Genomic DNA, 17,626 nt, shown 5'->3' on the forward strand with positions numbered 1-17,626 from the left:
GATTGTATCTTGCTGATTAGTACTTGGTTTGTTTGGTTCCTTTGGGGTCTTGGCAGCAAGGACAAAATGCTAAAGAGAATCAGTTTGCTAGATGAATCTTTTAGCCAGTGAATGTGAACTGCCAGCTCACAGATTAAGTTTGCTTCATGAGATAACTGCATCATCAAGCTTATGGAATGCACTCTTGAGAATGGTGTAAAGCTAATTCTCTTTCTGTTTATTAGCATGGTTCTTTCAAAATCATTAGTGAGGTCTAGCAATGGAGGCCTTTATGAAATACTATGGGCAATTTGTAGGAATTTTGCCATACAATTTAATGTATATATGTCAATGCATGTGTTAGTCCCTGCTCCCATCAGTCCCACGCCATGATGACTTATTGTCTTTTTGGTTTACAGTCGTTTCATCTCAAACAAAAGTTGAGAAAAAGTGAGGTTTTACATGGTCAAAGATTTTACGTTGCATCCATTGACATTATTCTGATGTATATTCAAATTAATCATAGTCAAAGATCATTAGAATGCGTCTCACAATGACTAAAGGCATAAACACACAAGTAACTAAATGTTGTACGTTTTAAAGTCCTAGTTTGATAACCCACCCATCAACAGCCTAAATAGGAAATTAATAGCATAGTTCGGCGATGTAGATAGGATATAACAAAATTTGCAAGTTACTAGGTGATGGTAGAAAGTTACTTTTTTTACATCAATTATAATTATAACTAATATTAAAAATTAAAACCATTTATATTTATCTTTTGTTAATGATGATAAAATATAAAAAATAAAAAATTCAGGTGATAAAATTTATAAAAATAAAACTTAGATGATAAAATTTATAAAATAACAAAAATTGAGTAGTAAATTTATAATTAAACTAATTTTGCAATAAAACACAAAAATTGGTCATTGTATGAGTTTATATTCCTTCCCTTCTTAATTATAAGATTTTTTTTAATTAATTCATGTCCCTTAAGAAAAATAGTTAATTTAATTCATTATATTAAATTAATTATTTATATTATTATTTAATTTTTTTTATCTTTCTATCTATTTAATTGTTTTTTGAGAGATAATAATTATATAAGAATACGTGAAAAAAATTAATTAAAAATAAAAAAATATTATTATAACAAAATTCTAAAAAAAGGAAACCAACAATTATATGAAACACTAGGAATGTAGCGTAAATTCCAAATAATCATAGATAAATGATATCCATGGACAAGAAAAAGAAAACATATCATATAATTGGGGCCAACTTGACAACTTCAATGATTCATATTTATCTATTTTTAGGTTTAACCTACTTTCTAAACTTACTTTTATTTAAAAAAGTTTAAATTATTCTAGTTAACTTTCTTTATACTCGATCATATACTATATTTAAAATTAAAAAATAAAATAAAGTAATTTGAACCCAAAATTATTTTATTAATATTTATATAAAATAAAAATATCTATAATTATAACAGAAAATTTCTATTTATGAAAAAAAAATAACTTGTCTAATAAATAAATAAATAGTATATTTAATTGACATTACAATAAAAGACAATGTAGATAAATAAATATGAGTGTTCAAGCTTATTTCCAAATCATATGAAGTGTCACTATGAGCTAGTAAACACAGCAGTTTTTTTTTTTAAGAGAGTAAGCACAGAAGTTGAACTATTGAAACATTATATTGTTTTCAAATTTTAATTTATTTAGCTGAAGATTTATTTTATGTTTATGTTTTTGGTTTTTCATTTTATGGTTAACGCTATAATTACTATTTTTGTAATAAAAATAATTTTTCTCAAGTTTTTTTTTTAATAAATATACTCATTTGGAGAGTATGAAATTATCCTTCTAAACGAAGTTAAAGTGCTAATAACCCCGTATCTATGTCATGATCTTGCTTTTGTGATTTTGTCATATACAAAGAAAAGCAAAAGGTGGGACCCTGTTGGCATGCATGCAATAACTACTATGCCTAGGAGTCACAAGCAGCATCATTCTCTGTCACCAAAGTTTTTTATATCTGTCACAAAAAATACAAACAATAAGAAAGGGTCACATATATCAAGAGAATTTTTTATTTACCGCTATTTTTGCATTTGATGTCGCACTCCTGGGGCATTATTGTCCTCAAAGTCCCACTGGAAAATAGTTTTTTTTAGATGAAAAGTAGTAACAAAGAAAAAAGCAAGGTAATGGAAAAATTCTACTTTTCTTTTTACTACGTTGTTTATTTTATGGACTTATAGTTATAGACAAATTAAACTGATGATTAGCCAAGTTAATGATGAAATATTCCACACACTACATATGTTAAAAAGTTTTTTTTTACTGATCACATGTTAAAAAGTTGGATCACTACTAATTGAGTTTTAAAATTACTCCCTATTTATTAGTTTCCTAATTGATATTTAGGAAAGAAGGTTGAACTTGAGATGATAAAAGAAATAATTACTCTCCGATCCACGTTTTCATTTTATTTTCATGTTCACTTCTAATGAATTCACAAAAGATTATTATGATATAGTACTATAATTTAAACAAATTCACCCGTGTTATAAAATTAATTAGAATATATAATTTGAATATACATTTTTAGTATTCTCTCTTCTCTTCCTTAGATGTGTTTTCACACATTATTTCTGCAACTAGCTAGCCATTCAATAAAGTGGATATTCTCATATGACTGGTTAATCGTGTCAATGTCAACTGTTAGATTTGGCTACTCTCATATATTGCTATACAATGAAGCTGGGGCAGACTTAACAGAAGAAGGACATGCAGGCAAAATGAACAGTTCACATTCTCTACTCTACACAACCCTTGTATACTTTTTATAATATGGAAACTAGAGAAAGAAAAAAAAGTTAAAGGATTCACCTAGCAAACAAAATTGAGACAACTGTGATGCTGCCAACTTGGACTAAACTTTATAGCCGCAAGTGCATAAAGAAAAACCAAGCTATCTTGTCTCATTAATTTGTGTCTTTATTTATTGTTGTTATTCTTCATCCCTTTGAGTTGTGATTGTGTGTTTGATTGATCTCTAATCAATTTGACAGCTAGCAGGCTCACTACCACCAGTTATTGCATCCATATTAGGGTGGAATTTCAGACCAAAATCCAAATGATTTTGATAGTGAAATGATGCAAAGAATGGAACTAAAAATAGGGAGTGACGGTAAGATTTTAATCCCACTTGTTTCTGCCTACAGGATAAGGCAAAAGTGAATAATGATTCAATGAACGTAGTTTGAAGGTCTAAAGAAACAGAATGGAATAACATGTACACAACTTTTGTTCCAAAAGTTCCCCCCTTAACTTTGCATAGTACTTTGCATAGTAAAATATGGTGAGGTGGGATAAGTTTCTTGTAAACTTTTCTAGAAAAACAAAAAATAAAATAAGTTTCTCTCATAAACTAAAACTATACACAAGTTAAGATTAACATTTTTAGAGAATCTAAATGATTTTTTTTAAAAAAAGTGATTTAACTTCTACATAAGTTAATTTTAGCTTATAGGAGAAAACTTACTTGAAGAAAAATAGCCGTATGACTTTTTCAAAGGTGCGTCAATCTCTCAATTAATTTAAAAAGAACTAGATATCCAGAACCTCCAAGCAGTAGTAATAGGGTTATCCTCCCTCCTGGAACTAATTCAGGTAGTTTCACCTATGAAGATGAATTTTTAGTTCCTATCAGACCAGGACATTGCAGCAGAAACAAACTCCAAAAAGTAACAACACTGTCAATGGCAACAACTTGCTATGTCAAAACTTAAAACTACTTTTCAGAAAACAACTATGACTTGCATATATTTGTTGTATTAAAGATTAACATGGTCATGAAAAAAAATGAGCAATCAATACATGCAGACATGCAGGGTAACACATATTAGCTATACCTCCATTCGTTCAGCAAAGTCCAAGGCTGTAAAAAATATTTCTGGGACCAACAATGAGAGTATATATAAGTGGTGGAATTAAGTCAGTGTGTATGACAGAGGCCTATTGGGAGATTCAGCACTGAAAATCAAGATGGTGAAGCAATCAAGATGGAACACTTGGGATCCCATTTCATAATTAAAATCTACAAAGAAGTAGAATCACGCCAATGCCTAGCATTTCAATTGTGTAATACTTGTTTGGTGAAGCATACAAAGAGGTATAAGTCACCGTAAATCTTAAATTGATTCTATCAAATTTCAGTATTAGCTTTTAGTCGAAAGATAAGAAAGAAAATGAAAAATCTAACACTTACAGTCTCAATGAAAATAGTGATAGGGTTATCCTCCCTCCTGGAACTAATTCAACAAAGAATGCAAGTAACTGCTGATGCTAAAAGGTCCTCTTCTTGAGTCACTACAACACAAGAATTGCAAGGATCCAAGCATCCACCGGTGATTTTTCTTTACATTTGATGGATATGATGACAATAAGTAATGCTTGAATGATACAAATAAACAAAATAAAAAAAAGGGAAAAGTTATCATAAGTTTTGCAGCTATGAATACTGAATAGCAATTAAAATTTAATTTGGAGCAGAGATTCTAATATCTAAGCTTCACTAGCGAGCATTCTCACCTTGAATTACCTTCAAAACAAAGGACATGCCTTAGTATTTCCATGAAGAGTGATGACCTGTGATAAACATTGTTGAGATCTAGTAACTAACATGATACTCATACATTTAATGTTGTAATACACAAAATGGTTTTCATAAACAAGTTCATATTATGTTATATTTTTAGAATGTGGGTTTGATCTTAACTAAACCCCAAAAGGTAAGTTATAAGATGAGGATTGTCTCCACTTATATATTTTATCTTAATCTTATTTCTATGAATTTGAAATAGACTCTTATATCATCTTAAAATATGTATTTTGACCTAACCAAATCATAAAAGCTAATTCAATGAGTTTTGTCTCCTATTTATATAATTTATTTTTAACCAATACAAGATTTAAATTTTTCTCAATATATATATGTAGTTATTTACATGTTACAAAGGAAAAAACTTTATTCTCCAACTTTTTGGAGAGCAATGTCACTCTAAAGTCTAAATACATTCCAATTTGCTTTGAAAAGCCAGCCAAGCCAGTTGGAAGGAAGCAACCATTTAAAAGTAACAGTATCCACGTTAAATTATAAAACTAACATAGGGAACACTCAAATGCAAATCAGGCAGAAACACAAAAATTTGGTAGTAGATAAAAAAAATAAAGAGCAAAAATGGCGCAACATGGTGCCTGTAACCAGTATTAACACAAGGAAAAAATGCATAAATTGAAATTGCATAATGGGGATTTTACTCTAAAGATTGATGATGATAATGATAAAACGGACAGAAACTATAATGAATAAAAGAATTATAAGAATCAAAATAATAAAAAAAAGGAGAATTGGAATAAAAACAAACTTATAATTTAGAAACTAAAAAGTTATTTAAATATTATATTAATAAGCTACAACTTTAAGTTAAATATATATAATTTTAATTCCAATTGAATAAGATAAAATTCCTAAATAACAAAACAATATCAAACCAAATTTTCCTTACAAAAGTAAACCATTATTAACAGTAGTAGATTAGGCAGTACATGCATGTCTGTTAAATTTGATTTTTTAAAATAATTTAATATGGTTAATTTGATGAGAGTTTAATAAATAATAATAATAATAATAGTTAAAGGAAAAAATAGTAGGTAAATAATTACAAGGTAAAATAGTCTACTAAAAGGTGAAACCAAAAGAGGGTATTTCATTTATTAAAGTTATAGATTATAAATAATACACTCGTATCGTACCTAAGAACATTGTGTATCATATTCATAGTTATAGTCTCTCTTTTAGCTCGCTATGCATTAAATAATCACCATTGAAAAATCTCGATTAAAACACACTATTCGAGTGAGGTCGAACTGGCCAGTTAGGAGAAATGGGATTTTGTCACAATTAGAAAACCATGTTTTCTTTAGAAATGTGTTCAAATTGCACGTCCAAAGCAATTTCGTCCATTAATTTTATCTGTAAATTCGTGCCCTGACCGAAGAAGCACTTAACCTATTGTCAAGGATGATATTACAGTTCATTTAATTCAACATTCCGGACGTAACTAATTTTCATGTTCAAGAAGAAGTTAACAGTTAGTATTCCTTCTGTTCCTATGTATTATTAATAATGTGTTCTTGAAAAAAAAATATTTCTCTCTCTTATCTATTTGTTTATAGTTTCTCTCTTTGTATTGAAAAAATAATTAGTGTTGCACTAATAATATAGAGAGATTAAGACCCACAAAACAAAACATTCGAAAACTACAACTCAAGGTAAACAAAAAATTATTTATGCTTTTCATAAACCAAGTCGTCAACTGCTTCACGACTTTAATAAAAAGAATAAAAAACATAAAATGAAAAGTAAATCACTATGTATATTTCTTTTATTTTCTTATAGAAACATCGTACTGTGAAAAGTTTTTTTAAGACTATACTCCACTTTTATTTTCTAACATGCACTAAAATAGAAATAATTAATTATTTTATTATTTTTCAGTGAAAAAGGAGAGATTATAAACAAATGAGTCTATAAATAAATCAGAGAAAAGTAATAATTTTTTAAGAACACATAATTGATAAGCTAACAAGTTAGTTGTAATTGGATAATTAATAAACCTTTAACATGTAGAAAGTTACACATGTTAGAAAAATTATTAATATATTATTTTCTTTTAATAAGAGATATTTATAGTCTAACAATAGATTGAATCTTATAAAAATAAATAAACATCATTTTAGAGTCTTATACATGAAAACGTATAAAGTATAATTTTCACACATTTGATGTAAATTTTGTACTACAATACATTTATCTAGGGTTTATTTTAAAAGAAAAAAAAATAAAAGACAAGATAAATTTTATATTTTATTTCGTGGAACCCACGCCTCTTATGCCGGGCAACTACCAGTGGGGCTGTTGCATTTGGTGAGTTTAAAAGGTATCCACTTTACACTTAATCACCCATTCCTTAATTCTTACACTAGATTTATTATTCACTGTAGAAATTGAAATTCTGATTTCTCCTCATTTTGTAGACTAACCATTGAAATGTCAGCTTTTCATTAACGGGCTAGATCATACATTCTAATATAAATACAAGTTTGCGGCATAAATTGTGTTTTGTGTGGCGGGTTAGAACTTAGAATGTATAATTTGCATGTTCCACCCACTGAAAGCTTAGCACCAACAATCAACTGTAGAATCATAAGAACCAACATCAAATCACACACATTCTGGGTCTTTCATTTTATTCATTCATCTTTCTCCCCCTCATTTTACAGAGAAGGAGAAGAAACAAACTGTCTTGGTAAACTAAAAAGATCTTTCCCTTCAAATGGAGAACTCCACTCCCGGGAACCAGCAGTAGATGTCTCAGCAGAAGCTACTCCACCATCTTGCAATCCAGGCATGGGAGCATTCATGCTCCCATTTGAGGGCACTGGTCTCATTGATGATTGAGCTACAACTCCTGAAGTATTTGCATCATACATCGGAGCACTATTACTCCTTAAAAACGGTGAAAATCCTAGCCATAAACCGTTTGACCTTGGTGAAGCTAAACTTCTATCCAAGGACCAGTCTATGTTGGTATAATCGAACTGCATTGTCCCACCAGTGCTCCAGTCTACTGGAGAAGAAGCCCCTGATGGGCCTGCTGATCCTAGACCAGAAAAGAGTCCTAGAGAAGTAGCAGCAGCAAGCGGTGGAGTTGCACCTGTTCTATTCCATATGCTATTCCCTTGGTGATCTACTGAATTGCTGCTGCTGCCACCAACAAACTGATATTGTTGAGGTTGATACTGAAGTTGGTGGTACATTTGATTAGAATTGAGATAGTTTGGACTGAGGCTTCTAGTGCTAGGAGCATGAGATATAAAGCCATTATTAGATCTGACAGCATCAGAACTGTTAGTTGGATACCAACTAGCAGCTATTCCAGGAGGTGATGAACTCATGCTTGTGGCTGGAACTTGCTTTGCATTTACAGTTTGGGGCCGCTGCATCATGATTAATTGTTCCCTGGCAACTCCAGACTGAAGGTTCTTAAAATCACCTCCAGCTGGCATATATTGTGTTTCGGACTTAGCAGGTGGGGGTGACATTTGCAATGGTGATGCCAGTGAATAAGAAACGGAAGGATTAGATCCTGCACTTGGCCACCTTTTATCAGCTGGTACAGTAGCCTGTTGGGGCTTTGTCCATTCAGATTGGATTCTCTTTAGAGGTTGCATATTTTTATTACTAGAATCTGAAGATACTCCAATAGTCAATGCAGCCTTTGTATAGTTAAAATCCTTGTCATCTTTTTTGGGTTGATTTGGTAAAGGAATGGGTTTTGTTTGTGGCCTTGAGCTCTGACTTGCAACTCCTGACTGCTTAACATTGTTAATAATAGGAGGATCACCGGTTTCCTCTGGTTTTGGTGGAGCAGATGGTGGATCAAGTTTCAACTCTCTCAAGGTCTCTGCAGCCCTATCAAGATCACCCTCATAGCTAACAATCACTCTTTCAACCTCCTGTTTCGAGCAATCGTACCTGGTTACCATATCAGCAATCCGGGCAAGCTCATCTGATATGTCAATTTTCAAATTGCCCCTACCTATGTTTGTATCCTTGTTACCATCTGCATCTTCACCACCTTCAAACAGCCACGCTACTGATTCCTCCACCCTACCTTCATTTAATATCAGTGCCATTGTTGCCCTTTCATGAGAAAATCCCATTGCCACAAGCTGTTGAGAAAGAACCTCAAGTTTCCTAGACATAAGGTAACCAGTGCACCGCTCATGCAATTCCTGTGCTCGCCTTTCCTTCTGCCGTTGATGTTTTCTCTCATTCTTCTGGCGGATTTTCTCCCGCTTGTCATTATCAGCTCCCGGTACTGATTCCGGTCGAACAGGAACATTAGAGCTTTTGTCTTTATGTTCTTCGGACTCACCAGACCAACTACCATTGTTAGAAACAGAATCATACTCAACACCAGCAACCAATGAGTTGACAGGATGTTCATCTGTCTCATCTATGTTCCGAAAACGACCATTAGAATGTATTGGTGAGGTAGGAGCTGGTGACATGTCCAGAGTATGGAATGTTCCTAATAAGGGGTTATATGCACTGGCTGGAACACCAGCTACAGCATTACTAGATCCTGTAGGCTTTGCAGAAGCCTTCTGAGCATCCTTGTTAGCCTTTCTGTCTTTAGACTTGGATCGGGATGCAGGAGACATCCTTAAGACTCAATGGCCCTGTAACATTTAAAGAAAACAAGTTATAGTACACATTGCTTTTTAATTACCAAATCAATACAGGATTACATGCATAAACAAAGACAAACACAAACTTGTTGGCCAAATAATATTCTGTTCACCGCCCCCCCCCCAAAAAAAAAAAAAATCTGTTCAAATAAGGACCATCATGTTTGTATAGATCCTTTGGCAAATAAGCAACAGCTTACAAGTTGGGGGAAACTTGCAATAAAGCAAATGAGAATGAAAACTAACTTCCATTCCCTAGTTTATAGTATAACACACTAGACACTACTAGGGGGGTAAACAAATGAACAACGGCAAAAAGAAAGTGAATAAGCCAAAACAACAAGTACATGTTAAAATAATTAAACAAAACCCAACAGTTTATCTACCCTACGAAGAAGTTTTAATACAAAACTTGGAGGAATATGGGAAGAGGGAGGGGAAGGATTTCCTGTCCATACACTTTAATACATTTTAAAAAGAGAATTTAATCACACAGGAACTTCTTTTACCAATGATGACTAACTTCATTTATATGTGCAGCTACAGAAATTTATACAATTACACACAACCAATCTGACAGCAAAAAGCTGGATCCCTCTCTACACCGGAACGTCACAGTATCAAAATTGAGAATGTTTCAGTTGAATTTACCAGAAGGATGCACAACACTTACTACAAAGCCAACTGAGAGTGCAAGTATCACACAGTCCAGTACCATTTTTCACAATGGTTCAACCATTCAATCACGCCGAATTTTTCAAATAATCAACTCTAAGACAAAAAACCACCATTCTACTTCTACATTAATCAACACAGTAAATAAAAGGAAAAAAATGGTCTTCTAAATGCTTGTGGTCAAACTGAAACAAAAAACCTAACTTTCTTCCAAAGGCCGTGACATGATGGCTCTCCCAAATTTTCACAAGATCATCCCACCCTTAACAAAAAAATCCAAATTCTTGATAACCAACCATGAAACCACAATCCCCCATAACACTGACATGTGATATTTCTATCACCAAAAAAATTCACCTTTCTGGAAAAAAGAACATATTGCCGCAATGGGCACTCAATACAAAAAATCACACACATCCCCTTCAAAACTATATATAAAGAAAAACGCAATCAAGGTCAAAATTTCAAAAATCAGCACGCTATTCCCTCTCGAGGATCCGTGATATTCATACTTCCCCAATCCAAACAGGCCCGAAATCCCGAATCCCACAAAACGCGAAACCAAACATGCAGTTTCTCAGTCCCCCACACAACCAACAACAAGGCGAATTACCGAATTCCGAGAAAGAGGATCATAGCTGTGGTTTGAGATTGAAAGAAAGAGAGAGAAAAAGCGAAAAACGGGAACACGAAGAAGAAGAACCAACCTGAGGTTTAGGAAATGGGAGCGTTGATGACGATGATGGAGACGGAAAGATCGCTGTTAAATGGCGAAATCGTTAGAGAGAACAAAGATAGATAAATGTAGAGATAGGTTTTTCGAGGCTCAAACTGAATTTGACAGAATTAGGGTTTTGAAGAAACAGAGATCTGAAAATGATAAAAACAAAAAACAAAAAAACAATGACATGAATTTTATAAAAAAAAATATTAACAGAGAAAAAGGAAAGAAAAGTAAACTCTATTAACGGAAGATAATCATCATCATCCAAAACAATTACTGATAATTTTCGATAACGATTCTTAAAAAATTTAATTTAGAGAGAAAATAATTAATTTTAATTGTTGATATAAGGAAATTAATATTTAGAGAGTAGTACTAGTATTTATACATTGAATTTTCAATAATGATTGAAGCAGTTTATGATTTTTATATGTTTATCTAAATTATTTTTATTTAAAACTAACGTGTCGCTCTTAATTTTTTTAAATAATAATAAAAAGTTAAATACAATTAATGAAAGATGATAGAAAAAAAATAATATAAAAATAATGAAAAATTAATGTAAATTAAAAGAAAATTTTAAATTTAAGGATAAAATTATCCATAAACGCGTATACTAAATGAGTATGTGCTGGTAATTTTTTTTGGGGATATGACAGTTTCCAAACCCAATTCTTTTTTTGGAACTTATTCTCTTCAGTGATAAGTTTTTTTTTTTTTGAAACAAATATGTTCAGAAATTTTTTCATTTTTTGTTTATGTATTTTATGCCCTATGTTTAGTGCTTTTTTGGGCTGTAGCTTTTTTTTAATTTAATTTGTGGTGTTGGAAATGGAAAGTGTTTTTGAAGAGATAACTCAAAACTAGGTGATTTTCCTCTAAATAGATTTTGTTTGGTGCTTTGGCTAGATGAGGCTTCGAAGCACTTTTTCAAGAGTAAAGTGGTAGGATATAGTCAATCAATGTATTTCGATTGAAATTTTGGGACCATTTTGTATTATTTTGTGCAAATAGAAATAATAATAATATTTATGAACATTATATGCTCTAAATGTTTTTTAACATAATTTAATACTTTTATTAGGACACTAATTACTTTATTTGTAATTTATTTTATTAACTTTAATTTAGAAAAAAATGTCTATACTACTAATATTAAATTGATGTTCACTAAAATTTAAATTTACTCACACACAAACACACATGCAGGCACACACATACATATATAATTGAAATTTTATTATTTTTTTTTATAACATATTAGTATGTGTTATGCACAAGATGAATGCTTACTTTATAGGTAAAATAAATTTTTTGATCTTCTAATTTATCATTTAATCTTAATTTGATCTTTTAATTTTTTTTTAATCTCATCCTCTAATTTTTAAAATTCAATCAATTTAATCCTTTAATTTTTAAAACTTATCCATGTTTTTAGAAAATGCATATTTTATGACGGTCTAAAATAATTTTTCATAGGGTGTGATTCTTACCATTCATACTAAAGGAACAAATTGAATCAATCTAAAAAATTAGAGGATCAAATTAAATTTAAAAAACAAATTAGAGAACTTAAAAAATAATTTAACTTATTTTATATAATAAAATATTTATTATATAAAATATTATATTATAATTAAACTTCTTATCATAAAAATATTTAGAAGAATAAAATAAAAATTAATGAGTTGTATTAAAGTGTAACTTAAATAAAAATTTTGCCTAAAATATCAAAACTGATAGACACAGTCCTGGTTAAGATTGAAGATAAGAAGAGTGTCATCGAACCTTGAGGAAACTAATGTGGATACCTTTTTTTTCTTGAGTGCTAACGATCCCTTGTTAAACAAATTAGTGAGAAGATGATGATAATTGGAAATTTTGAGTTGGTTTAGTTAACATTGTGAGATATCTTCTCACAACAAGAATTTGAAACTTTGTGTTCGGAAAAGTATCCGTTGGATATGAGAAATGATGAAAAGCTTGAACTTGAACCCTTCGTCGCCAAACTGAAGCACAAACGCTGATTAACCTTTGATTGATTGGATATTGAAGGCGAAGAAATGAAATTAAACACGATTTTTATACTATTGCTAGAATTTTTAAGACATGAAAAAAAAGGTTTTAAGAATACAAGTGAAAGGAAAGTAACATTATTTTTAAAAACAAATTAATTTTTCATTTTAAAATATTTAATTATTTTCACATATCATCATTAGTTAGTATTATTTTTCCACATGAAGTGTCAATTAAATGAATTGGATTAGCATCAGTCAACAGACCTCATCCCCATGATTAACTTATTGAACTATCAATGTTTGAGTATTTTTTATTTTTTTTAAGTTGATATCTGAGTAGGAAGTTGAAACACGAATGAAAAACAAAACTGGAAAACATCTTACGAACAATGCCATGAAAAATAGTGATAGAAATGTTGACTAAATGCAAAGCATAACTAGCTACATATATCATGAAGAACACTGTTTACAATAAAATAACTACTTTAAAAGGTTTATTTCTTTTAGAGAAAATATAAATATAAATACAACAGATTTCTCTAAACAAACTAATAATGTTCTTTTGTTGCGTGCGTTGAAAAAAAAAACGATACATCGTTCCAATGTTTTTTCTAAAGAATGTGACTTGCGCCTTTTAAACTTTGAAACAATGCCATAACATGCAACCACATGTCAGTTAGTTGCTTTAATGGACATCTTAATCTCATCTTTGAAGAAATATTTTAAGAGAAAAAAGTTACACAAATTGTCTGTAACTAAGTTTCCGATATCGTGTTTTGTTGTTTAGCCTTTTCAGCCTCAATCTTCCGTAGCATTGATGAACTCAGCTTAATTTCACCTGATTCTCCAGAGACCAAATCTACAACTTCAATCTGCATAAGATCCACGAGAATAATTTCTAATATCTGACCAAACATTTTGAAAAGTGAAAAGACATTTTCTTAATTTTTATGTCAGAAATTATAACCAAACTACATAAACAATAAATTGTGACCTTCAACTGTGAAAGGCCTCTTTCAGCTCTTCTTCTGTTTATAGCCAATCCTCCCGGTAATGTCTCTTTGCTGTGAAATAACCAAAACCAGTTAGTAATCAAATAACCCATGACACTTTTACAAGTGAACATATATCAAGTTGTGTTCAATCGTTTGTACTGCAAAGAATTGAAAAGAAATCACAAAATCATGATGACAATGAGGAATAAAAGAGGATAACCAGATAAGTTTGCTACCAAAACTTTAATTATCACGAACATTGAGATTAGAAACCAGCCAATAGGAATGAAATACTTGATCAGAACTCAGAAGTTACATTTTATAAGCTGTCTATGGATATATAATCGAATGCACACCACCACCACTACCAAAAATTAAGATGGGACACACACAAGCCAGTCTTAATACTAAGCTACTAACCTTACAATCACAGCCTCCAAGTTTTCATCTGTAATGGAAGGGCCAAACGGATCTGTGATTGGTACAGCTTGCACTTCCAACTCCGGCTTGACAGACTGCATGTTAGTTCAAAAAAATATTAATCAACATTTAAATAAGGAAAAAATGCATTTTTCATATAAATCCTGCTAGAAGAAAGACTATATACATTTGCAGAACACTGTTTAAAGATGTAGATTAGTATGTCATTTATTTTCTCACATATTTGCAGACAATGTAATGAACTAACTATTCCAAAAGGTGCAAGTATTAGATGAAGAAACGTGAAAGGTTTTACATTGTAATTTGTATCTCCAACACATAAAACCAACAAACAAAACCATACAACCTCTCCTATGTACACTATGCTGCTTGTAAAAAGACATGTTGCTGTTAAACAGATGTACAAGATGTCTATAATCTGTCCCTGATGTTATACATTAACATGCAGAACGAAGAAGTTAAAGTATTTCTGACCAACAATTATACATGTCAATTTTGTTTTTTTTTAAAGCACAAAACACAGGAAATTATTTTCATGAATCATAAGACATAGTGTCATTGCTTGGACTCATACTCATACCTTTATGAAAGTTTTGACATTATTTATCCTTTCCTCAATGGGCTGTATCAGTTCAGCAAACTGCAAAAGTAGAACATGAAAGTACAAGGATAAAAATCCAAAAGCCACAGGATTGTCAAACAGAAATAAGGTGATCTTCACCTTGTGACTTAAATTTTCAATGAACAAGATCAAATAGCACAACACGAGGCTTTAAAGTTAGCTGGCTTGTATTATTTACTGAAGATAATTTGATAAAGAAAACTTGATCACTGAATTTTACGAGTGGAACATTTCAAGCATTTAATCTGTGGCACTAAATAGTTTTCTGGGTTTACCGGTCAGTTTAACTGTTTGAAATTGTAATTTGTACAAACTGACTACAGAATATCATCCTTAGTTTTGACTTTAAAATACTCACATAAATAATTTGAGCTCCTTTGTCTATTTCATCTACAAGTAATCAAAAATGAAATTCATTTACATTGAATAAATTGAAGTTGACCCAGAGTTCATCAAGAGAATATAACTCTTGAAGATAAAAGCAAAGTTCAGACTCCAACAATTTCATTATTCTTTTTTTCTTTTAACTCTCAACAAACTTAATGGCATGCCTTGGAGTGCCAGATTCTTCAGTTATAACAATCCACAAGACAGAAACTTACCTGACCAAAGCATTCACAACAGGATGGAACAGAAAAATTAATATCCAAAAGTTGAAATTTTCAATAGAGTTTAATTTCCATGCACCGTTACTGTAAAAGTTTTTACACAGTCAAAAATCATCCAAAGTATGATTTTTTTAAAATAGTTATTATAAAAATCAACAAACTTAAATAGATGATAATTTGTACTTGGATAAAAATTTACACTGAATCATAGTATCCTTTCCAAGAAAAGGCTCAAAAAAATCAACAACTCCACTAATTCACAAAAGTGGAATGTTATCAAAGCAGCCAATAACAAATTGGTTGAACTGTAATACAAATTACATTCAGGCTATTCAGCTGAAAAACTAAAACTGTAGCTGGAGTACAATAATTATGGTAGGTGCGTACATAAAATTGGAATTCTGAAACACATAAACTAAAGCATATTAAAAGAAGAGTCAAACTCAAATTAATATAGTTTGTGTCTAATTAGCAGTTAATAGAGGAAGGGAATGACGTCTAAGTATTTCACAACAACCAAAAATAAAAAATAAATGTGGAAAAGGGAAAAAGCTAACCTGTTTTTTTGCCAGCATAGGTCCGTCACAAACTCCAATTACAATCCGGCACCTAGCCAACTCCGCTGAAGCCTACACACAAGTTTCAAACTTTTTCATTATTTAAATAAAAGAAAATGAAAAATTGAAGAATAGAAGGGAGGAGAGAGAGACAGTGAGGAAGAGGCGGTGGCCATTGTGCAATCGGTCGAAGGTGCCACCGTTGACGACAGCTTCGTAGGTGTTGGGCGGGGAGAGGTTGGGAACCACCATCACCACAGGGTCATCGTCACCGTGAACTGCCATTTAATGTGCTGAAATGGCTTTCGCACTAAGCAGGAAGTGGTGGCAGTAGGTGTGAGATGAAAAGAGTATCGGATTCGTTATATATTGAACTGAACCAATGGTTCGTTAGTGGTGCTTGTGTTGGTGCATCTAACCGTTTGCTTTACAGTTCTGTGGGGAAGCAACTTTTCAGCGGGAAACAACTGTTAGCTGGATCCCTCTCTACACCGGAATGTCACAGCATCAAAATTGAGAATGTTTCAGTTGAATTTACCAGAAGGATGCACAACACTTATTAAAAAGCCAACAGAGAGTGCAAGTATCACACAGTCCAGTACCATTTTTCACGGAAGTTCAACCATTCAATCACGCCGAATTTTTCAAATAATCAACTCTAAGACAAAAAAACCGCCATTCCACTTCTACATTAATCAACACAGTAAGTAAAAGGAAAAAAATGGTCTTCTAAATGCTTGTGATCAAACTGAAACAAAAAACCTAACTTTCTTCCAAAGGCCGTGACATGATGACTCTCCGAAATTTTCACAAGATCATCCCACCCTTAACAAAAAATCCAAATTCTTGATAACCAAACATGAAACCACAATCCCCCATAACACTGATATGCGATATTTCTATCACCAAAAAATTTCGACTTTCTGGAAAAAAGAACATATTGCCGCAATGGGCACTCAATACAAAAAATCACACACATCCCCGTCAAAATTATATATAAAGAAAAACGCAATCAAGGTCAAAATTTCAAAAATCAGCACGCTATTCCCTCTCGAGGATCCGTGATATTCATACTTCCCCAATCCAAACAGGCCCGAAATCCTGAATCCCACAAAACGCGAAACCAAACATGCAGTTTCTCAGTCCCCCACACAACCAACAACAAGGCGAATTACCGAATTCCGCGAAAGAGGATCATAGCTGTGGTTTGAGATTGAAAGAAAGAGAGAGAAAAGGCGAAACACGGGAACACGAAGAAGAAGAACCAACCTGAGGTTTAGGAAATGGGAGCGTTGATGACGATGATGGAGACGGAAAGATCGCTGTTGAATGGCGAAATCGTTAGATTGAGAGAGAGAACCAAGATAGATAAATGTAGAATTTTTCGAGGCTCAAACTGAATTTGACAGAATTAGGGTTTTGAAGAAACAGGGATCTGAAAATGATTAAAAAAAAAAAAAAACAATGACATGTAACAGAGAAAAAGGAAAGAAAAGTAAACTCTATTAACGGAAGATAATCATCATCATCCAAAATAATCACTGATAATTTTTTACCACGATTTTTTAAAAAATTAATGTAGAGAGTAATACTAGTATTTATACAGTGAGTTTTCAATAATGATTGAAGCAGTTTATGATTTTTATATGTTTGTCTAAATTATTTTTAT

At 31.8% G+C, this 17,626-nt stretch overlaps 2 protein-coding genes across 2 annotated transcripts; both read right to left on the reverse strand.

The window, feature by feature from the left end:
* Positions 1–7,089: 7,089 nt before the first annotated feature.
* Positions 7,090–10,874, reverse strand: LOC114400907. Its single transcript, XM_028363557.1, has 2 exons — positions 10,700–10,874; positions 7,090–9,308 (listed from the first exon to the last, which is right to left on the reverse strand). Exon 2 carries the CDS (start codon positions 9,288–9,290, stop codon positions 7,338–7,340), a length of 1,953 nt encoding a protein of 650 aa, XP_028219358.1. The 5' UTR covers positions 9,291–9,308; positions 10,700–10,874; the 3' UTR covers positions 7,090–7,337.
* A 2,281-nt stretch (positions 10,875–13,155) lies between these two features.
* On the reverse strand, positions 13,156–17,398 carry LOC114400923 (phosphopantetheine adenylyltransferase). Its single transcript, XM_028363558.1, has 7 exons — positions 17,227–17,398; positions 16,111–16,443; positions 15,958–16,029; positions 14,751–14,810; positions 14,150–14,244; positions 13,729–13,798; positions 13,156–13,606 (listed from the first exon to the last, which is right to left on the reverse strand). Exons 2-7 carry the CDS (start codon positions 16,240–16,242, stop codon positions 13,490–13,492), a joined length of 546 nt encoding a protein of 181 aa, XP_028219359.1. The 5' UTR covers positions 16,243–16,443; positions 17,227–17,398; the 3' UTR covers positions 13,156–13,489.
* Between the last annotated feature and the right edge of the window lie 228 nt (positions 17,399–17,626).

This window comes from Glycine soja, chromosome 2 (genome assembly GCF_004193775.1).
Source record: "Glycine soja cultivar W05 chromosome 2, ASM419377v2, whole genome shotgun sequence".
Taxonomy (NCBI): Eukaryota; Viridiplantae; Streptophyta; class Magnoliopsida; order Fabales; family Fabaceae; genus Glycine; species Glycine soja.

What these genes read in the sequence shown, in the direction of transcription:
- LOC114400907 (XM_028363557.1), bottom strand. Translation starts at nt 9,290, where the DNA reads ATGTCTCCTGCATCCCGATCCAAGTCTAAAGACAGAAAGGCTAACAAG.
- LOC114400923 (XM_028363558.1), bottom strand. Translation starts at nt 16,242, where the DNA reads ATGGCAGTTCACGGTGACGATGACCCTGTGGTGATGGTGGTTCCCAAC. An exon ending in CTATGCTGGCAAAAAAACAG is followed by an intron (nt 14,811 to 15,957) that starts GTTAGCTTTTTC and finishes CTACTTTTGCAG; the next exon opens with TTTGCTGAACTGATACAGCC. An exon ending in ATGTCAAAACTTTCATAAAG is followed by an intron (nt 14,245 to 14,750) that starts GTATGAGTATGA and finishes ACTAACATGCAG; the next exon opens with TCTGTCAAGCCGGAGTTGGA.